Source organism: Mytilus edulis, chromosome 1 (assembly GCF_963676685.1).
Source record: "Mytilus edulis chromosome 1, xbMytEdul2.2, whole genome shotgun sequence".
In the NCBI taxonomy this organism is placed as follows: Eukaryota; Metazoa; Mollusca; class Bivalvia; order Mytilida; family Mytilidae; genus Mytilus; species Mytilus edulis.
This window is the reverse complement of record NC_092344.1, coordinates 121,806,386-121,823,259: the sequence shown is the minus strand read 5'-3', so window position 1 is coordinate 121,823,259 and position 16,874 is coordinate 121,806,386. Positions and strand designations below refer to the sequence as shown.

Below are 16,874 nucleotides of genomic sequence, written 5' to 3'. Positions count from 1 at the left end.
TCTCAATTTGATCTCTCTACTGTAACACTGGTAAAGTTCGTTCAATTGAATTTATATATTTCAATTAAACACTGGTAAATCTTGTTCAATTAAATTTATATTTTTAAATTGTCTTCCGGAAACTTGTTATAACATTTGTGTTAACATACAAAAAATATCAATATGACAGCGTATGGTCGAGGTTCCTTTGGTGGAGTGGGATTTACCCCCAACCAAACTGTTATTAAGGAAGGTAAGGTATACAGAAATATAAAAATGACAGCGTATGGTCGAAGTTCTTTGTTGGAGTAGGATTTACCCCCGACCAATCTGTTATTAAGGAAGGTAAGGTATAAAAATATCAACATGACAGCGTATGGTCGATGTTCTTTTTGTGGAGTAGGATTTACCCCCGACCAATCTGTTATCAAGGAAGGTAAGGTATAAAAATATCAAAATGACAGCGTATGGTCGAGGTTCCTTTGGCGGAGTAGGATTTACCCCCAACCAATCTGTTATTAAGGAAGGTAAGGTATAAAGAATATCAACATGACAGCGTATGGTCGAAGATCCTTTGGCGGAGTAGGATTTACCCCCAACCAATCTGTTATTAAGGAAGGTAAGGTATACAAACATATCAACATTACAGCGTATGGTCGAAGTTCCTTTGGTGGAGTAAGATTTACCCCCGACCAATCTGTTATCAAGGAAGGTTAGGTATACAGAAATATCAACATGACAGCGTATGGTCGAGGTTCCTTTGGTGGAGTAGGATTTACCCCCAACCAATCTGTTATTAAGGAAGGTAAGGTATACAAACATATCAACATTACAGCGTATGGTCGAAGTTCCTTTGGTGGAGTAAGATTTACCCCCGACCAATCTATTATCAAGGAATGTAAGGTATACAAACATATCAACATGACAGCGTATGGTCGAGGTTCCTTGGGTGGAGTAGGATTTACCCCCGACCAATCTATTATCAAGGAAGGTAAGGTATACAAACATATCAACATGACAGCGTATGGTCGAAGTTCCTTTGGTGGAGTAGGATTTATCCCCGACCAATCTGTTATTAAGGAAGGTTAGGTATACAGAAATATCAACATGACAGCGTATGGTCGAGGTTCCTGTGGTGGAGAAGGATTTACCCCCGACCAATCTGTTATTAAGGAAGGTAAGGTATACAAACATATCAACATGACAGCGTATGGTTGAGGTTCCTTTGGTTGAGTATGATTTACCCCCGACCAATCTGTTATTAAGGAAGGTAAGGTATACAAAAATATCAAAATGACAGCGTATGGTCGAGGTTCCTTTAGTGGAGTAGGATTTACCCCCGAACAATCTGTTATTAAGGAAGGTAAGGCATAAAATATATCAACATGACAGCGTATGGTCGAGGTTCCTTTGGTGGAGTAGGATTTACCCCCAACCAATCTGTTATTAAGGAAGGTAAGGTATAAAATATATCAACATGACAGCGTATGGTCGAGGTTCCTTTGGTGGAGTAGGATTTACCCCCAACCAATCTGTTATTAAGGAAGGTAAGGTATAAAATATATCAACATGACAGCGTATGGTTGAGGTTCCTTTAGTGGAGTAGGATTTACCCCCCGACCAATCTGTTATTAAGGAAGGTAAGGCATAAAATATATCAACATGACAGCGTATGGTTGAGGTTCCTTTGGTTGAGTATGATTTACCCCCAACCAATCTGTTATTAAGGAAGGTAAGGTATAAAAATATCAACATGACAGCGTATGGTTGAGGTTCCTTTAGTGGAGTAGGATTTACCCCCGAACAATCTGTTATTAAGGAAGGTAAGGCATAAAATATATCAACATGACAGCGTATGGTCGAGGTTCCTTTGGTGGAGTAGGATTTACCCCCAACCAATCTGTTATTAAGGAAGGTAAGGTATAAAATATATCAACATGACAGCGTATGGTCGAGGTTCCTTTGGTGGAGTAGGATTTACCCCCCGACCAATCTGTTATTAAGGAAGGTAAGGTATAAAATATATCAACATGACAGCGTATGGTTGAGGTTCCTTTAGTGGAGTAGGATTTACCCCCCGACCAATCTGTTATTAAGGAAGGTAAGGTATAAAATATATCAACATGACAGCGTATGGTTGAGGTTCCTTTAGTGGAGTAGGATTTACCCCCCGACCAATCTGTTATTAAGGAAGGTAAGGTATAAAACAAATGAAAGATTGTCCTTTTTAATGTTCTGTTTGTGAGCATAAATTTGTCTTAAAATTTCATCTTCACCTTATTCCTCTCATGAGTTCTTTGTTTACCGATATATTATAATGCAGAGAGCTAGCATATCTGCGCACCTTTGGATATGAACATGCTTTTTAGAAAAAATGCTACGCTCCATCGTATGTTATAAACAAGAATGTGTCCATAGTACACGGATGCCCCATCCGCACTATTATTGTCATGTTCAGTGGACCGTGAAAATGGGCTAAAATCTCTAATTTGGCCTAAAAGTTAGAAAGATCATATTATACGGAACATGTGTACTAAGTTTTAATTTGATTGGACTTCAACTTCATCAAAACTACCTCGACATAAAAATTTAACATGAAGCGGGACAGACGGACGGCCGAACAGACAGACGAACGAACGAATGGACGGACGCACAGACCAGAAAACATAATGTCCATAAATGGGGCATAAAAAATCTTTTGCAGATTCGAAAAAAAAATCCGCTATAGAAGGTTAACATTCCCCTTACCACTAATCACTCCTCATTTCCCGTTGTATTTAAAGTTTATGTATGCCCATTATTAATTTAAAAAACAAAAAGACCTCTTCTTACCAACAAACAAAAGGACTTCAACACAGGCATGAAAAGCACTTGAGCATCAAACCATCTCACATCAGCGTGACTATTGCGGTTTAGAGTCCTACACATGAATCAGTTTAACATTCGAAGCAAGTGTTATAAAATGTTAGTGCTCTCTTGTCAGAATTCATTTCTTTATAAAAAACGAATATGAATAAGACTGTTGTTAGTTTATAATCAAAAGGAGTATTACTAAAGAAAAAAATATAATTGACAAAAGATAGACAGAAAACAATACTATCACGTAGCATTGAAAAGAAATGTTAATATTTATTACAATACTATTTTTTACATCAGACTATATAGATCTATATAAGCTTTCGTCCCTAATTTTTCGAAAATAATGCAATTTAGAATGATTAAGTAAAGGAAGATGACATATGCATGTGTGAATTTATTACTGTCACTTTAGAGAACACTTTAAATTCATTTAAATCCTTTTTTCTTTCTTTTTTTACAAGTTTCACTGTACTTGAGATAATGGTTTGAAGCCTTCTATCACCGAAAAGAAAGTATCTAAATCTAAAGTTTTGGTACAAAACATCGGCAAAAGTTTGCATTGTCTGAAGTTGCAAATTTATACCTAGCCTGCACTACAAGCGTTATCAAATTGATACATTGTCATTAACGTAATACTGATTTATTGGCCCCTAACCATACAATTACCTTATTAAAAAAACCGTATTAACACTGAAAACTTTACATGATGGATTTTTATATTCTATACAACCTTTCAAACGTTTTGGTTAAATTTGATGGTATGTATTTCCACTCTTCACATCTGTTATTTCCCCTCTACACATCTGTTATATCCACTCTACACATCTGTTTTCGTATGTATTTCCACCCTACACATCTGTTATCGTACGTATTTCCGCTCTATACATCTGTTATGGTCCGTATTTCCACTCTACACATCTGTTATCCACTCTACACATCTGGTATTTCCACTCTACACAGTCTGTTATGGTACGTATTTCCACTCTACACATCTGTAATTTCCACCCTACACATCTGTTATCAAGCTTTTCTTGTAGAGATTATTTTGAAACAAACTTGGAAAAAGTCAAAAGATACCAAGGAGTTAAAATGCCTCATTTTCTGTTATTTCATAGGTACCGATGAAGAATCTGAGTTTGACACATTATCAAAAACGATTGCACATAGTATACAGAAAATTACACACAATGGTAAGTACAGGTAACATTGTTAATTAGATTATTGTATAAATAGGAATAGAGACAGAGTTCAAGTTATTCTAAATAAATCATAAAAACAAGGCAATGAGTGGTAAACAAAACAAAAAACATATTTTTGTATGGAAAACTTGTAGATGCGGAGAACAATAAAAACGAGAATCCAAGGGTAATGCATATAATTTCAAAATAACAAAGCATAACTCTAAATATTGCAACTTAATTAAAACAAACCAAAAGGACATCACTATCATTTGAAAAAGCCATGTGTTTAAACGGGTTTTACGAGTCTTAAACCATTCACCTAAGTACGACAAGTTCATGAACTCATTAGATAAAACTAAGTCATACAAACTTCAAAACAAGAATAAAAGCTCGACTCTGCTCATAAGACTTCAACACACAGCGAAAAAAAAAAAACATCAAATAAGAATAAGGATATTTATTATTCCTGTTAATGATGGACATTACAACATATGACTACATGTAGGATAATAGCAAAACATAAAGCATATTGTCTTTGAAGTAAGACACTCAGAAAATATAATCCAAATGTGATATGAGTGCCAATCAGACAACTCTCTATCCAAGTCATAATTTATAAAAGTAACCCATTATAAGTCAAAGTACGGTCTCCAACACGGAGCCTTGGCTCATACTGACCAATAAGCTACAAAGGGCCCCAAAAATAACTCGTATAAAACCATTCAAATATATTCAGTTCATTTATTTAATGTACTAGTATAAATACAAGTAATACATATTCAAGTTGTTCATATTTAGTATCTCAGATCCAAAAGTTAATCAGTCGTATTGGAACCAAGAAGGATTCACAGGAGACCAGAGATAAGGTGTAAGTATTTATAAAAAGTAAAATAACAAAAATACTAAACTTCGAGGAAAATTCAATACGGAAAGTCCTTAATCAAATGGCAAAATCAAAAGCGCAAACACATCAAACAAATGGACAACAACTGTCATATTCCTGACTTGTTACAGACATTCTCAAATGTAGAAAATGGTGTATTGAACCTGGTTTTATGGTTTTATAGTTAAATCTCATGTTATTTCCAGTTTATTTTATGTCAATGCATACAGGCAAAGGAAGTATATGAAAACATGTTATAAACATCCAGAACGGTTTATGCAGGAAATAAAAGTTAAAGAGGACCAGTTGGCGTAATTCATTGACAAGAACATAATGAGGTTAAAAAAGAATAACAACGAAATAAAAAACGAAATAATAGTATAAGATATTAAATAACTAAAGAACAATAAAGATTTTTCAATATAAAAAAAAAATATATACAAAATATGTAAATAGGCAACTCAGTTGAGAATACAACTTGTAATTAAAGAAAAGTACAAATTTACAAACTAGATAGGATATGTCACTTCCTACAAAAATATGAATAAAGCGATATTTTACATACTATATACGTTTAAGAAAAGGAAAGTGACCCGATGTTTTATCTGTACATTTCCTGTTTATAAATCACATTGACATTTACACACTCATTAATATTCCGCCTCTCATTTTTTTGTATTTTTCTTAAGTTTATAAATGTGACTTACGCTTTTAGGCATCAGCTAACTCACTATACCAATCAGTTGGCAAAAGAAACTACTGCAAATCTGAAAACATTTTCTCGGTTAAAGGTACCCCCTTCAGACGAGGTAAATATAAAGTTTTTAACAAACATATTACCCCTTTAAACAGCTTTGTGCAGTTCTACCCTAAAACAGATTATAACAGTTACACATCAGTACGGGGAAGGACGTTTTAGGGGAGAATATGATATTCTGAAAGTTCCACTCTAGAACATTAATGAACTGTTTATTCCCTAGAACAATTTACAATGGTCGATCTGTCCAAGGATCAAATAGTGTAGATCATCAAGATGTTCTAATAAACATATTTCTATAACGCTGAATACTCTTCTTTCTGCAGTAAAAGGTGATCTTCAAAAATATTGTGTTGAGATATATTTAACCAGTGTTATCAATCAGATGTGGATTCTTCAAAAGTCTACTGCTAAATCTTACACCTTAATCTTTGCAATTTTGCAGCATCATTACGTTTAAGACCTTTCAATTTTTTACACTTAACACTACTATTCCCAGTGTTTAATTGAAAGATCGACTTCACCATATAATTAAACAAAACTTATTCTATGAAAATGGGAGCCGTAGATATGATTTTCTTGTTTTGGGTTATAATAATTCTTATTTTGCACCCCTTCTTGTCGATTTGTGTTTGTAAAATGAAGCAGATTTTTTTCATAACCTTTTTAAAGACAAAAAGTAAAAGCTCCTTACGATTTTTTTCTTCTCTCATATATACTGATGATGTCCTATCACTCAATAACCCATATTTCAGTATTTAATATTCTTGTCATGGGTAGAACATACATAAACTAAACTAACACCATTTTCAACTCAATCACAGTTTAATATTCTTGAACGTGTCAATAAAACAATTCTTTTTTATTTATTGAAATTTATCTGTGATAATTTTAACGTCACAAAAACTGCGTCACTTTTTGTGGCGTTGATACATTCATGTGACTCACAGATCATACTTTGTTTGGTTGTCCTTGTGCGATGTCATAAAGGAGTAGGTTCAGTAAGACCCCTTTTTGGCCCCAAAATATAGCAGTTTTACAAAATTGTTAAAATGTAAACATTTAGTTATTTATTGGGCAGTAGAATGCTTCTGCTACATAAATATGGGCTGTTTTTGACAATACAATGCACATATATCCGCCACTAGCACCATTAAGTCATGCTAAATTACTGAAATCCTCATAATTCTAGCATTTTAGTTAAATTTTAGACGGTTTTCGTGTAAAACGAAAGTGGCCGCATTCGTGTTCATCCTTAATATTGAAATGTAAGTTGTATTTTATGATACTACATAACATATATAAAGGTTGAGGATGAACACGGATGCGGCCACTTTCATTTTTACCAAAAACCATCTGAAAAGTGACATTTTTCGGCATATTAGGTAGATTTTTCATATTTGAGGTTGAATCGAATCGTTTTTAATGGCTAAATCTGTTGAAATCTTTCACATAAACTAATTAATTAATTAAAATAGACACTTAAGTGTTTAAAAAGTGGTCAAAATCTTTCGTCAGATGAACCTGAAATTTGAGGCCAAAATCGGTCCTTACCGGACCTACTCCTTTATTGGAGGTGTCTATTGTTTATATTCTGTGGTTTACATATTGTAATGTACTATAAAATTATTCATTGATGTATTTCTCTGTCCTGAGTATTCTTGCGTTTATTTGTACTATATTCCTGTAACGTATTGTTGTCATTTATGGTATATTTTTACATTCCTTTATAAGCGGGAGGTTTGGCTAGCTATTAATCCAGGTTCAACCCATCATTTTGTCTTCAAATGTCATCTACTAAGACAATGGTATGGCAGTTGTTATCATATAGCTCGTTTCTATGTATTTTTGCGTCTGTTTTTGTTGCAGTTTATTTTTTCTTTGGTTCCATTATTTTCTTCTTATAGTTCCTGTGTTCCCTTCGATTTTAGTTTGTAATCAAGATTCGCTTAATCGATATATGACCATTGAAGACCGTTTTACTACTGTTGCTTTTACTTAGAATAGTTTTATGACATTATTTTCAGTAAGTTCTGAAGAGAGTTTAGAACTGATATCGAATGAAAGGTAGTTACATTCGTTTGAAATGCATTCGTCCCTGTCTTTTATTTGTTACATTCCTAATTACAGTTAAAACAAAACAATACTTGGTTTCGAAGGTCACAGTTCAAAAGATTAATAACAAATCAAATTTATGAACATGAATACATAACGCGTGCGCATCTGCATTCATAACACAACCGGAAAATAGATTTGTTTTAATTACGGCGAGCTCTGTTGTTATGCTGCTGTAACTCTCTCATTTTGAAGTCTAACATAAATTGATTGGCAAATACAAATTAACCTTCCTTGTTTTCAGTTAAAACTTAAAATTCAAAGTGATAGGTATGCAGAAAAATTCAGTAATGCAGTTAAAAGTTTCCAAGCTTCACAGAGAACTGCTGCACGAAAGGAACGAGCGAGTATAGCAAGAGCAAGAGCACATTCGCCATCATTTAAGGTGTTAATACAGGTCAGTAATCGTTTACTCGTATAAATTGTTTTACATTGTGACATGCTGCATACATAAACGTCATTTTGGTCTCTGATGGACGGTTTACTCATTTGGCAATGCTAACACATCTGTCTTTTTGTTTTATTAGAAGATCTTGAGTTGCGATCTATTAAAATGTGATATCTATATACAGATATGTAGCGTACTGTATGCTTTATTTCTCACATCAGGCAAGTTAATAATTTGAAAAAACCTTCACGTAAAATTGTGTGATTAACATCCGATAATGTCAGGTATTTTAAACTAACAGCAATTTTCCTTTGTTGTAGTGCTGTTTTAAAATTCTTTGTTGTCAATAATCTATCAACTCCTCAAAAATTAAATACAGTGCATCATCTCTGAATCGGAACTAGACATTTCACGTAAGAATTTTTTGATTTATGTGAGAATGTGAATAATTTGAATTAAAAAAAAAAGCAAAATCAGTGCCCCTTGAGATGCAAGCGAAATGTTGCTTATATATATATAAGCTGTAAAATGTTTTATTCCTCTTTCTCCTTTGTAAATGTGCAAATACCATCTATCTTTGTTCTTTAAAATTTTGAATTCCATAAAGGATAAACGCATATAAACAATTATTACAGCCTGTTTAGCATTGGTATGTTATGAGGTTATATTAGTTAAGGGTACTCTATGTTCATATTGTGTTCACTGTATATAACATATCTGAGAAATAATTGAAGTACAGTCCAATGAGACTTTTTATGTTAAATACCAGGTAATCCTTATTCCATTTCTTGCTTTGTATTTTCTAATCACTTATAATTTATCTCTTTAATTCCAGTCTCCTTTTGAAGATGTACCTAAAGAAAAAGTCCCGTCTGTTAAACGACAAAGGTAAGTTGTTTTAACCGGTGTTTTTTTAACTCGTGTTAACAGTAGATCTTTAAAAACTGTTTTCATAGAAATAAGTATACCATATTTTTAAATAAGCGCTATCACGGTAGGTATAGTGTCCGGCTAGTATCGTGGTTTTTCGAGTGATTTTGTCCATTTTATTCGAGTCTAGTTCGGGCTTTTTCGAGTGTTAAAACATGCGATAAGTTCAATTAACGGATATTTCGGAATTATAACAGTTTTTAACATTACTTCCCATCTTATATTGAATACTATATATGTTTTGATCAACAAAGAAGCTCAATTTCCTTGTATTTAATGAAAAAAAAATCTGTGTTTGTTATTGTCCGATTTTTTTTCGAGAGCAAACAGAAAATTTGAAGGTATTCGAGACTTTAAAAAATGACTTTTTCTAGTTTATCACTGTAATTAAGTGAAGGACAATACCATATATTCCCAATAAGTCATCAAAACATATCAAAATGATTTTTTTTCTTCAATTTAATGCAAATATTCTGTTTGGAGACGTTATACAACTACTTTCGAGTGTTCATTTAGAAATAACTTGATCCTTAACAAAACGGTGTCTAAAACAGTATGCAGGGAACTCATATTCATTTCAACTTCATTTCATGCCACTTTTGATTTTACATGCAGTTTATATAATAACTCCGGAGATTAATAAAAGAAATCTATTAATTAAAAAAACCATAAAAAAACACACACACTTTATCCACCCCATTTTTATTGCCATTTAACACAAAATTAGAATAAAATTTCAGATAAAATCAACAATGAAATGAATAGTTCATTAGCCTAAATATGATCCTTTAGCAATGATAGACAAATACAAAGGTGTATATTATATGCTATCACCAGCTAGATTGTCCAGTGTTTCGGACGACACCAGGAACAACATTGTAATGTCTTGATTAATATTCATATTTTCCACTTTTGAGACACTTTTCTTTTATTAAAAGGAAGTTATCATGGTGTTTAGTTGCTGTATGACCAATTATTATATTTGCAGAATTAGACTCCTCACAGTTGTAGCATTAAGATAATGAAAAATCTAAGATGTATGTTCTTTTAAGAACAAACATATATCTCATCTTATACAATATATCTATGTACGTCTCAATTCGAATTGTCTATGCGTATGTTCCGGACCATATGACTATTAGGACCATACGCGTATGGTCACGACCATATGCGTATACTCATATGGTCAAACTGTACGCGTATGGTTGGACCATATATGATATATATAGGAAGATGTATGAATGCCAATGAAACAACTCTCTCCTTCAAATGATAATTTATAAAAGTAAACTATTATAGGTCAAGGTACGGCCTTCAACACGGGGCCTTGGCTCACACCGAACAACAAGCTATAGAGGGCCCCCAAAATAACTAGTTCAAAACCATTTCAAAGGGAAAACTAACGGTTTGGGGGTGGGTTGGGGTAGAAAAAAGGAAAATATTAAACGAAAGATACATTATGTTACTTGGCGAAAAAAGTAATAAGTGGCAAAATATATATTTGTTTTGGCGAAATAGGTGGCGAAAAAATAATTGCCCAAGGGAAACCCAATTTGGGATCATATAAGTATACATTAGAAACGATTCAATAACACAATAAACTTATCTATACCAATGACGGTTACATGAAATGTATCAACTTTATAGTTCAAAGGCTACCCAAAACAGCACAAGTTACAAGTTGAAACCCATTGTCTTTCAATTAATTGTCTTAAATTGTGTGTATCTGTTTTCTGTCCATCTCTAGTGTCAATTGTAAGACTCTTCATCATATCGATTTTTTTTGTCAGTTAGTAAACTAGTTGAACTCTTGTTAAACAGTTCATTCAGACATTTTTGGAAGTTATCTTCCAAGTCGATATTTTGCTGTTCAGTAACAGTTATCCCATGAGGTCCAAATACTTATATGGTCCGGAACATTCACATTAGATTGTTGACATCACGGATATATACTGTACATGCAATTTATAAGATGTGAGAAAAAGAATATATACAAATGAACGATACTTGTTTCATGATAAAAGTGTTGATACACCATGTGCCTTGAAAGTGTTCAATTTCATCCTTTATTTTATAGTTTTTAAACGTAAACACATAACATTTCTAGCTATAAGAAATGTGTATATCACTCGCTAAAAAAAGGACACACTCGAAAAAGCCCGGACATGAAAAACTGAATTTAGTCACAAAAAGTCGTTTTCAATGCAATAACAATAGTTTTTGCAAAGTGTCTGTATATCTAAGTATATCCGTCGACATTTGTATTGGTATGTGTAAGAAAATGACTTTATTATTTTGGAATAAAAGCATTTTAAGGCTAAATTTAACTTTTTTTTTAACGAAAAGCAATGTCGGAATGATACTATCTTTATATCTAAAATACTAACATATCATGTATAACCTTGTATATCAAACTCAAGCTTCTATATCACGCTTTGTTAGAAAAGAAGTCTGTTTGTTTACATTTTTGATCATATTCACTCGAAAAAAAAGTAGTCGCACTCGAAAAAGCCCGATCAAATCACTCAAAAAACCACGATCCTAGCCGGACACTATATCTACCGTGGCTATTATGAAGATTTTGTTGAAATCAAATAGAAAACTTCACGTTGTAATTAAAAGCTATGCATATATATCAAATGTAGATCAATTTTCGAAGCAAAAAGTTAAAGATATGCTTTGATTTTCTACTCAGGCTGTCAAAGATGGAACAAAATGTTGATTTGGAAACTATTCTCGAAAGAGAGAATGCAATAAAAGAATTAGAGGTTTGTATTAACTTTATAAATGAGATAAATCCTTACTATTTGATATCATTAATATCAATAAAAAAAAATGTTCTCGTTAAAAAGACATAGCGGTACATGCCCTTTAATTTTGACTTGAAGGGGTATTTGTGATTTCTATGCTGTTCGTTAACGCAATATCAGTCTAGGTTTAAGAAAAAATTGACTTGATACGGATTTGAGAATTCTTTTCAAGTCTTTTTGGTCTTGTATGTCTCCAAGTAACTGAGTATCCCGGCTTTCAAATGTTTTGGTTTGAGCGTTTCAAAAGATGGTCAATCTAGAAAAGAGCCTCCGACACACTATCAAAATGCTGCCACATACCAGAGTCAGGAATATGACAGTTGGTATCCATTCGTTTGATGTGTTTGAGCTTTTGATTTTGCCATTTTTTTACGGACTTTCCATTATGAATTTTCCTAGGATGTCAGTATTTTTGTGATTTTTATATTTGATTAGATGTAATTAAAAGATGAACCACAAAAAACAAATATCATTTAGATAATTAAGATAATTGTAGTTCCTAATTTTTGATAAACAAATGAATGACTCTACGTTTCTTCTCAGTATTTTTTTTTCTTTTTTAAAACTGTCCTGTACCAAGTCAGGTATATGGCCATTGTTATATTATAGTTAGTTTCTGTGTGTGTTACAATTTAACGTTGCGTCGTTTGTTTTCTCTTATTTTTGAGTGTAAATTGACATTGCGATAAGACGTGTCACGGTACTTGTCTATCCCAAATTCTTGTATTTGGTTTTGATGTTATATTTGTTATTCTCGTGGGATTTTGTCTGATGCTTGGTCCGTTTCTGTGTGTGTTACATTGTAGTGTTGTGTCGTTGTTCTCTTATATTTATGCGTTTCCCTCAGTTTTAGTTTGTTACCCCGATTTTGTTTTTTGTCCATGGATTTATGAGTTTGAACAGCGGTATACTACTGTTGCCTTTATTTACAAGTACATTTATCACCTTACTAATTCCAGCATGACATCACAGAAATAAATGAGATCTTCAAGGAACTTGGTGCGATGGTACATGAACAAGGGGAAGTTATAAGTAAGTTTAAGACTTTTATTCGGATGGAAAACTATTGTTTAGTCAATTACGTAATTGTTTTCTGTAATGCTGTTTATTAACGAATCAGTGCTGTCAAAAAAGAACCGTAACCGAACTTTTACATTTAATATAGCATTTCAAGATAAGATAAATCTTTTTTTTAAATATTTCTTAAGAAAAGATTTTTTAAGATGTTATTTTTCTATATTCAAATTATCTCCCCATCAGATACGATAGATGACAATGTAGACACAGCAGTTATACATATACAAGAAGCAAAACAAGACCTAGCAACAGCTGTGTCCATCCAGGTATGTCTCTGTAAAGTTATCTTATACGGGCGTGCTATGAATTCAATATACATCTGCTTATTAATATGTTTTATAATTGATTCTAAATTAATTCAATTGTGTACAATTTACCAAATTGTAAAGAACAATATATTTTAAAAATCCTTTCAAGATTTAAAAAAAAGTAAGATTGATTTTCTCTAGTACATCATTATATGTTATGTGTTTTAGTTATTATGTAATTTTAAAATTCCCTGTATATGATTGAAAACACAATCGTTTGTAGTTTTGTTTCGGAGTGTTTATACTGTATGTCACGGTCTTAATCGTTTTCCTTCTTAGTTCTTTTTTTGTTCATTTAATGAGTTCTTTTATCTATTTCAGGAAAAAGTGAGAAGTAAAAAATGCCTATGTCTGGTTGTTCTGATTGTTGGAGTAGTGGTTATTATTGCAATACTATTACCAGTACTTCTATCTATAAACAATTGATAAGGTAGGCTTGCAATACTATTACCGGTACTTCTATCTATAAACAATTGATAAGGTAGGCTTGCAATACTATTACCGGTACTTCTATCTATAAACAATTGATAAGGTAGGCTTGCAATACTATTACCGGTACTTCTTTCTATAAACAATTGATAAGGTAGGCTTGTAATACTATTACCAGTACTTTTATCTATAAACAATTGATAAGGTAGGCTTACAATACAATTACCGGTACTTCTATCTATAAACAATTGATAAGATAGGCTTGTAATACTATTACCGGTACTTCTTTCTATAAACAATTGATAAGGTAGGCTTACAATATTATGACCGGTACTTCTATCTATGAACAATTGATATGGTAGGCTTGTAATACTATTACCGGTACTTCTATCTATAAACAATTGATAAGGTAGGCTTGCAATACTATTACCGGTACTTCTATCTAGAAACAATTGATAAGGTAGGCTTGCAATACTATTACCGGTACTTCTTTCTATAAACAATTGATAAGGTAGGCTTACAATATTATGACCGGTACTTCTATCTATAAACAATTGATAAGGTAGGCTTGTAATACTATTACCGGTACTTCTATCTATAAACAATTGATAAGGTAGGCTTGCAATACTATTACCGGTACTTCTATCTATAAACAATTGATAAGGTAGGCTTGCAATACTATTACCGGTACTTCTATCTATAAACAATTGATAAGGTAGGCTTGTAATACTATTACCAGTACTTTTATCTATAAACAATTGATAAGGTAGGCTTGTAATACTATTACCGGTACTTCTATCTATAAACAATTGATAAGGTAGGCTTGCAATACTATTACCGGTACTTCTATCTATAAACAATTGATAAGGTAGGCTTGCAATACTATTACCGGTACTTCTTTCTATAAACAATTGATAAGGTAGGCTTGTAATACTATTACCAGTACTTTTATCTATAAACAATTGATAAGGTAGGCTTACAATACTATTACCGGTACTTCTATCTATAAACAATTGATAAGGTAGGCTTGTAATACTATTACCGGTACTTCTTTCTATAAACAATTGATAAGGTAGGCTTACAATATTATGACCGGTACTTCTATCTATAAACAATTGATAAGGTAGGCTCGCAACACCTTCTACTTACTATCAAATTTTGAGAACACAGATTTTGATTAAGGATTTTTTTAAAATAGGATGCATCATTCATATCGTTTATAATTGAATTTTTCAATCCCACAATGCATTACACCAGGGTTTCCTCTCTTTTGGAATACACGTCAAACTCAGACTTTATCACTTATGACAACAATATGTACACGTCAAGCCTAACACTAAAATGATAGGTTAATCAATGATGCTTATTTAAAAGATGGACTCCAAAGTCAAATAACACAAATCAAAGAAAAGAGACCATCAGAAGACAGAGACGTATACAGTTGGTGGTTTTCTCAGGAAACACATCAATGCCCTGCTTCATATTGAATACAAGCTACACAATAAGACACATTGAGATTTTAAAATAATTTGACTGCAAAATTTCTTGGTAGTGATTTTTTGTTTATGAAACGGCGAGTTATGGTGGCTGGAGATTATGTAAACATACTTTATTTTTGTTTGATACAATGGTAATGTATTATTCGAAATATTAAGGATTTTTTTATCCCAGGCATAGATTACCTCAGCCGTATTGGGCACATCTGGAATTTTTAGTTCTCAATGCTCTTCAACTCTATACTTGTTTGACTTTCAAACTATTTTGATTTGAGCGTCACTGATGAGTCTTCTGTAGACGAAACGTGCGTCTGACGTATTAATTTATAAGTCTGGTACCTTTGATAACTATTGAACTTCCCAAACTATTTGTAACGATTAAAAACTGGATTTTGTTTTTGTAGAGGGAAATTACAGAGTCATGTGGTATAGCAACACTTCTCCATTGGTCACAATAAGCTGGAATTTTTTAAGAAAAACCTGGCAGACTATGTCCTTTATATACAGCAGTACAGAAACAACTGAATAGACATTATGATTAACTAAACATTCAACTTAATAAAACGTGTCTCTCTTTCATACCAATTATATATAGCTGTTTGAAACAATGATGAAGATTCTCTTTTGTTTCAAATATAATAAATTACATCATGTATAGCATTTTTATGGGTGTTTGTTTAGAATATTGTACAGCCATCAAAATATTCAAATTTATCATCTAGCTGAAGAACATCTGTGTATGTTATTCTTCTGCTATAAAATTATGGTATCTAATCAAATTGAAAAACGGAATAATCGGTACAAAATGTTTGTTCCAAACATATATACAAATGATTAAATGCAATAAACAAATAAACAACAACATGAATCCAACACAATTAAATAAAGCAACATAACAAATTTAAAAGTCCAAGTGACGGTCAATAATAACTTCACAGTTTGGTAACATGCTCTATACGGTAATATCCAGAATTGTCTGACTTCATAGAGCATAACTGTAAGCATGTTATCTGCTGTCTCCCAAACAGCTGGGTCCTGTTATTGTTGTATGTACTGGGGTCTATTTCTCTGATATCAATTTCATCTACAAAGACAAAACATGTAGCCTAAATTAAAAAAAAATGTAGCATTTTCGCTCCCATACCAGATAGTTGTATTGTCAATTTGAAGTTCGGTTTTGATTGTTGATTAAGTTTATTGAGATGAATTTTTTTAAAAGAGATTTTATGAAACAGTTGGTGGACAATAAGTTTTAAAAGAACATACAACATATTTATGACTGTTCTGAGTTCCTTTTTAGTAAATGTTGTAGAAACTAAAGAGTCTTAGGTGAATTGTCAGCACTTTATCAAGCAGTTCTACTCACAAAAATGTTTCGCCTGATGATTTTTCCGTGGAGGCAACATCATATTTGTGATTGAGGTAGGGTAAATGCTAAGCATACGGTAAATGTCGAACGACATTTTATGAACCATAAAATCGATTTTATCAGTACTTGTTTTCAACAAACCTACAACCTTAACCAAGTCGGTCGAAAAACAAATAACTTATGAACTGATATCGTATAACTAATTTCATGGTTATTGTAGTAAATGCACATCTTTTATGTGGGTATCTTATAACTATTTACTTACTATTTTGAAATTAAAGTATAGAACTGTT

The 16,874-nt window shown here is 32.5% G+C and overlaps 1 protein-coding gene across 2 annotated transcripts; it reads left to right on the top strand.

Moving 5' to 3' along the window:
• Positions 1–157: 157 nt before the first annotated feature.
• On the top strand, positions 158–16,874 carry LOC139504642 (syntaxin-7-like). 2 transcript variants are annotated; one of them, XM_071294675.1, is made up of 11 exons: positions 158–232; positions 3,954–4,028; positions 4,818–4,887; positions 5,618–5,711; positions 8,019–8,171; positions 8,998–9,050; positions 11,788–11,860; positions 12,862–12,934; positions 13,163–13,245; positions 13,609–13,717; positions 15,617–16,874. In XM_071294675.1, the coding sequence occupies exons 1-10, from the start codon at positions 163–165 to the stop codon at positions 13,711–13,713; spliced, it is 849 nt and encodes a 282-aa protein (XP_071150776.1). In that variant the 5' UTR covers positions 158–162; the 3' UTR covers positions 13,714–13,717; positions 15,617–16,874. The 2 variants fall into 2 exon arrangements, with proteins under 2 accessions (XP_071150776.1, XP_071150781.1); XM_071294680.1 differs by lacking the exon at positions 158–232 and adding an exon at positions 1,817–1,894.

Excerpts from the sequence above, each read along its gene's own strand:
- LOC139504642 (XM_071294675.1), top strand. The coding sequence starts at position 163 with ATGACAGCGTATGGTCGAGGTTCCTTTGGTGGAGTGGGATTTACCCCC. Across the intron at positions 4,888-5,617 it reads CAGGAGACCAGAGATAAGGT|GCATCAGCTAACTCACTATA; the intron begins GTAAGTATTTAT and ends TTACGCTTTTAG. Across the intron at positions 11,861-12,861 it reads ATGCAATAAAAGAATTAGAG|CATGACATCACAGAAATAAA; the intron begins GTTTGTATTAAC and ends TACTAATTCCAG.